This window comes from Centruroides sculpturatus, unplaced genomic scaffold, assembly GCF_000671375.1.
Source record: "Centruroides sculpturatus isolate CEXI.00-Female unplaced genomic scaffold, Cexi_2.0 scaffold261, whole genome shotgun sequence".
Taxonomy (NCBI): domain Eukaryota; kingdom Metazoa; phylum Arthropoda; class Arachnida; order Scorpiones; family Buthidae; genus Centruroides; species Centruroides sculpturatus.
In genome coordinates, this window is record NW_019384426.1 from 202,901 (window position 1) to 208,703 (window position 5,803).

Below are 5,803 nucleotides of genomic sequence, written 5' to 3' on the forward strand. Positions count from 1 at the left end.
CGTTGTAACACGGATTCTAGAAACAATATTGAAATGAAAGAGGATATTGATAGATAAAGCATATATAAAACGACAGTTACACTTTGCAACTGGTATATCATGTACTGTACTCGTAACTAATTTCAGAAATTAAGGAAACTTTCCAAATAATATTTGCCCTTCGAGGCGTGTCAGTAAATTTTCGGATCGGTTTTTAGACTGGTATTATACTATAGTCTATACTGTTATCTAACACCTTGAAGGTAGTACTTCAGACTGTTGCATTAATTTCTACGAAATAGATTAGATAATATCTGTTTCGTGGAAATTAGATTAGATAATATCTTAACTTATTTTCTTACACAAAATATAGCTATGTTTAATTAAACATTCAAATCACTAAAAATTAGAATATTTAATTATATTGAATAGAATTATTATTTTAGTTTAGTAAATGTTCAGAATAACATCAAAAATCATTTTAAAATTCATAAATAAATATGCTAACTGAGTACACCGTTTTCACACCACTTTTACAGCCAAGAAATATCATTTTTAAATCACATTAAGTGGTATAAAAGTGGTAATTCTCTTATACCAAGTTACCAGAATACAGTACTGTACTTTGGTATGGAAGAATTCTCAGCATTTCACTAACATTTTTATTCTATTATATATAACTTTATATAGAAAACAACAAAAAGATTCATTAAAACTAATATTAAAACTAAAAATAATTAAATCTTAAAATAAAAAAAATAATAAATTAAACACTGGTCTTATTTAAACGCTTACCGAAACTGAAACCGAAACCGAAACCGAAACTAAAATTAAAATCAAATGACTTGAAAATTAAAACAATGTTTTTAATTAAAAACCGTTTAAAACTTGTCTTGAAATGTTTAAATTGTAAACCAAATTAATTTTTAAATTTACGTTATTTGTATGCAGCGATGAGGAACATTTTGCTTTTAATTTACTGTATATACAGATTGTGGAAAATGGTCGTAAAGCGAGACGTTTTTAGGAACGTAATCTTAATTTTTAGCATTGAAATTATGGAAATCCACGGCTCGCTTTACGACCGTTTTCCACAATCATTATCATACTATCTTGTAATGGTACAAACAAACCTCTAACCATTCAAAAATTAATTTTTCTACTTTAAAATGATCAAAACACTTCTAAATCATTGCTAAAAATATAAAATTATCTACCCGATAATTTATCTTCAAATCCTTCCCGCTCTCGTATGATACAAACAATACTTATCACAACATATCGGTCACTATCAGAAATTTCGTCGTTTATAGCTACACCCTCCATGGAAAGAATGTGAAGAATATTGCACACGTCGCCTCTTCCATTAATTACAAGAAGAAACGTTTTCGGTATTCAGGTGAGTAACGTGTAATTTAAAAGACTAATCAGTGATGGGTGACTCTTACCTATAAATTAATATAAACATTTCATGATAAAATGCCACGAAACATTTACTTCGGTTCAAAATCTGTATTGTAGTTAAGTCTTCTATAAATTATGTAAGAATACCCAGCTAAATGTATAAGTCTGTGTCTAGAACTAACTAAAACAAAACCGACAAAACGAGAGGTGGGTTGACGTCATAATACTGACACACTAGTCTTCTCGTGTACAGTGTTACTATATTACTTTACTTTCACAGCTGTTAGAACATAACATGGGAAAGTACTGTAATCGTGTCAAATTTGACCCTCCGGGAATTTTCAGATATCGACGGTTTGAGATCTCCGGAACCCAAAAAAGTAAAAAAAGAAAGAGAAATAAAAAAAATTCCATGCGTAATAAACAACATAGTCTAGAGGATGTGTTTTTAAAATATTACTTTTGTGCATAAAATATTACCTTTCCCGCTTAAGAATTTATAAGCATAATTATTACAATTCTATTTAGACAAAATTAAATAATTTATTATAATATTATCTAATGTTATTTATGTTATCATTTAGGTAAATTGTAATCTTCCGAGTAAATTTTAAAGGCGAGCAACAACATAAAAAATTACTAAATTTTTTATTAACTTCTGCAGTTAAGAAGCGTGATTTATTATCATGAGCAAGGCGAAAGACGAAATCCTGAAACACTACATAAAATGCGCCGATGATAAATTTCTTTGTATACATTGTCATAAGAAATATGCTGGCGATACATCAAATTTGAAAAATCATTTAAAGAGGCTACACCCCATAGAATTCGATTTAAACAAAGACGACGGTGACGACCCAGATTTTTATTACGATGCGAAAAAGGTTAAAGTTGAAAAGGACGATGAATCCAAAAAACTATATCGACCGTTTATGAACAGAACAGTGGGATTACCGGATTTTTATTACGATGGAACAAAAGTCAAAGTTGAAAAGGACGATGAATCCAAAAAACTATATCGACCGTTTATGAACAGAACGGTGGAATTACCGGATTTTTATTACGATGTAACAAAGGTCAAAGTTGAAAAGGACGATGAATCCAAAAAACTACATAGACCAGTAGTGAACAGAATTAGTGTGGAATTACCAACAAATTCTCTTTCTCAATTTCAAGTGACCAACTTGAGTAGGAAGAAACACCTGGATTACAAGTTGCTTCGTATGCTTGTCACCGATTTCGAACCTTTCGAATTCGTGGAACGAAACGGTTTCTTGGATATTATAAAAGAAATGTACAAAGGCGAAGAAATCCCAAAGGCTAGTGATATGGAAAGACAATTTTCTGCCTTATACGATTCTTTAAAACAGAAACTGTACGCGAAATTATTGGGAGTAGAATTCGTTTCCATTTCTGTAGATACATGGTTATTATCTAACCGGGACAAGTACTTAACGTGCAGCTGCCATTTTATATTAGACGACGAGCCACGATCTGCTGTTTTAGAAACCCGACCCATTGATGATGATTCGGTTCAACAAATTAGTGAGGTGAGATCAATTTCATATTTTACACTTCTGTTAATTATCGGATAATGCTCATTAAAAAATTTTTCATTCTTATTTTAAATATGAAATCAGGATAATAACTAGACCGGATAGAGTAGTGTTTTTCAGCCTTTTTCTAATAGTGGAATCCACAAATTGATCATTTTTTTTTCTTTCGGCATCCTTAATTCTTTATCAATATAGTTATTGTGCTTTCGTACTTTTATGAATATACGTTAGAAGTGTTTCGGCGCTGCTCAGCACTATTTCGCGGCACCCCTGAAGTGTCGTCGTAGCAATCCTAGGTGTGCCGCGGCACCACAGTTGAAAATCAGTGGTGAAAAGTATTAACAATGTGATTTTGGATTGATAACATTATAAAAAATTATCATTCTGTTTGAAAAACAATGAAATTTTCTAGAAGTTGTATACCTATCAATATATTCCAAGAAATACTGCAATGTTCTGCTCAGCCCAAAAGTTAGTTAACCATTTTAAATACTAAATTATAAAAAGTCTGCAAATAAAACTTGTTGAAAATAAGATCTATCTTGCCGACTTTCTTGCAAAAATAGATTATCCTATATATTTGGAAAAAAGGATCGGAAAACTTCGGAAATTTTCTGGGTCTGGGTTCAATTCCAAGCCTCTAGAGAGACACATTAATACCCTCACGGCTTGGTTATCCGGCTGCTTATAACAGAAATTCAAAATGGCGGACTGTAGGTCTCTGTTGTGTATTTTAGCCGTTGATTTGCTATTTTATTCAATGGTGTCAAGTGTTACGTTGACATCATAAAGATATAATAGTTATTTTAAGTATACACAATAGCACACGTTCACAAAAATTCTTTCATACTCTATTACAGCATATAATTTGCAATTTATTATGTAAAAGACAGTCGCAGTTTACTGTTTCGTCCAATACATATTTGTGTCCGAGAACCTGAAGCCAACAGAGGCCCGGTGAGATATCCTACGTTGACAAGGCATGAAACTACCACTGATAAAAGATAAATTAATGAAGGAATATTTGTAGTAAATAAATTAAAAAATACCAATAGATTTAATTGAAGCACTCTTTTTCATTTATTGCTCACCAAAAGCCGAGTGGATTAAACCACTAAACAGTGTTAGATGGTCGTACATTCGCGCTTCACTAAGGGTTGGCTACATGGAGTTTTCAGGGTCTGATATCTAAATAAGAGCCAGTTTTTCAGAGAGGCGCCCTTTAGCGAGACCATCCACGTGTTGCATTGTCTTATACCATAAATTGTAATTCATCTAGCTTATTAATAAAAAATTCATCATTAATTTAAAAAATTGATTCCGATTTCATATTATGAAAATTTTCATTAAATTTACTTTGCTTGAATTTTCTTAAATTTTTATAAATTTTCACTTTCAGATATTGAACCACATCTTTATTAACTGGGGTATTTCAAAAGACAAAATTGTTTGCATCGTGAGTGATAATGGCAACATCTCCGAAGCAATGACTAAGTTAGATATTCGTCATCTGCCGAGTTTTTCACACAATTTAGCACTCGTTGCTAACGATTGTCTGAAATTTCGAGTCGTCACCCAATTGACAAAGAGGATTAATGATCTTGTAACGTTCTTCCAAACCTGCAAGATTAAATATCTTACGAAAGAAATTGAAACAATTAAAACAAACTTCGACTCGATAAAATTAGCATCATCACCCTGGATCAACGATTATCATAAGATGAATTGCATCTTCAAAAACAATGAAATATTAATTGAACTCTGTGGTTTTATATCAAATGCACCATCTTCGTTCTCATCTGAGGAATTGGAAAAGCTGCAAGATTGCATTTCTTGCATGGATCCTATATATAAAGCGTACAAAGAAATCTGCCGCGATAACTATGCAACGCAATCATCGATAATTCCAATTTTGTATATTATCAATCAAGAGTTCAATAAAATGGAAGTGCAGAAGATGAAGTCATCCGATGGTACCGATCTTCTAAAAAAAATGAGAATATCTTTGAAAAAAAGGCTAAACATATATGAAACGATTCCAATTACCATAAAGAGCACGTTACTCGATCCAAGATGGAAAAAGTCCTTTTTCAGACAGCAAATTACTGATGAAAAAGCCGAAAAATTAATTTATGATGAAAATCCTTCTGTAATTTCCTATCCGAATGATCATCACTATTCAATCCATAGTGATGATCTTAAAGATCCAACAAATGATGACAGCAACGACGATAGTATATTTAAAAAGTTAGATGAGATGAGTAAAGCATGGGAAACACATACATCAGTTTTGAGAGGCAACACGGATTTTCATCAATACTTACGTGAATCAACCGTTCACAGAAAATGCAATCCGTTGGAGTACTGGAAGGAAAACAAATGTAAATTTTCGGATTTACATAGAAAAGCCTTAAAGAGTTTCACTGTTCCAGCTAATTCAGTATCTTCAGAATGGATCTCATTGGACGAAGGGATGTTTATGGTAAACCAACGCAAGAAGATAAAGCCCAAATACATTGATAAGTATATGTTTCTGCATCGGAATATATGGCTGGAAAACAATTATGATTAATAAGTTTACAGAATTATATAATTCCACAGTTTCGTTTGCATAAACATTTTTATTATTTTTAAATAAATATTTTATCATCATATTATTGTTGTCATTGTTATCGAATTAATTTAAACACATTATTTACAGATAACAGAAATAAATATAGACTCCAAATCTTAGTAAATAGAGTATTTAAATGCTACGGAAAGACATGGATTGAATTTTGCAGGAGCTAAACACCTCTTTTTCTTTGACATAGACAACCGACTTTGATATTCTCTGTGATTTAGACGAAAATTCTGACAATAAA

At 31.6% G+C, this 5,803-nt stretch overlaps 1 protein-coding gene across 2 annotated transcripts; it reads left to right on the forward strand.

The window, feature by feature from the left end:
* The first annotated feature begins 1,230 nt into the window (after positions 1-1,230).
* On the forward strand, positions 1,231-5,547 carry LOC111619579. Of its 2 annotated transcripts, none has more exons than XM_023361324.1 (3): positions 1,231-1,378; positions 1,968-2,933; positions 4,339-5,547. In XM_023361324.1, the coding sequence occupies exons 2-3, from the start codon at positions 2,070-2,072 to the stop codon at positions 5,509-5,511; spliced, it is 2,037 nt and encodes a 678-aa protein (XP_023217092.1). In that variant the 5' UTR covers positions 1,231-1,378; positions 1,968-2,069; the 3' UTR covers positions 5,512-5,547. The 2 variants fall into 2 exon arrangements, with proteins under 2 accessions (XP_023217092.1, XP_023217093.1); XM_023361325.1 differs by having other exon boundaries at positions 2,048-2,933.
* The last annotated feature ends 256 nt before the right edge of the window (positions 5,548-5,803 follow it).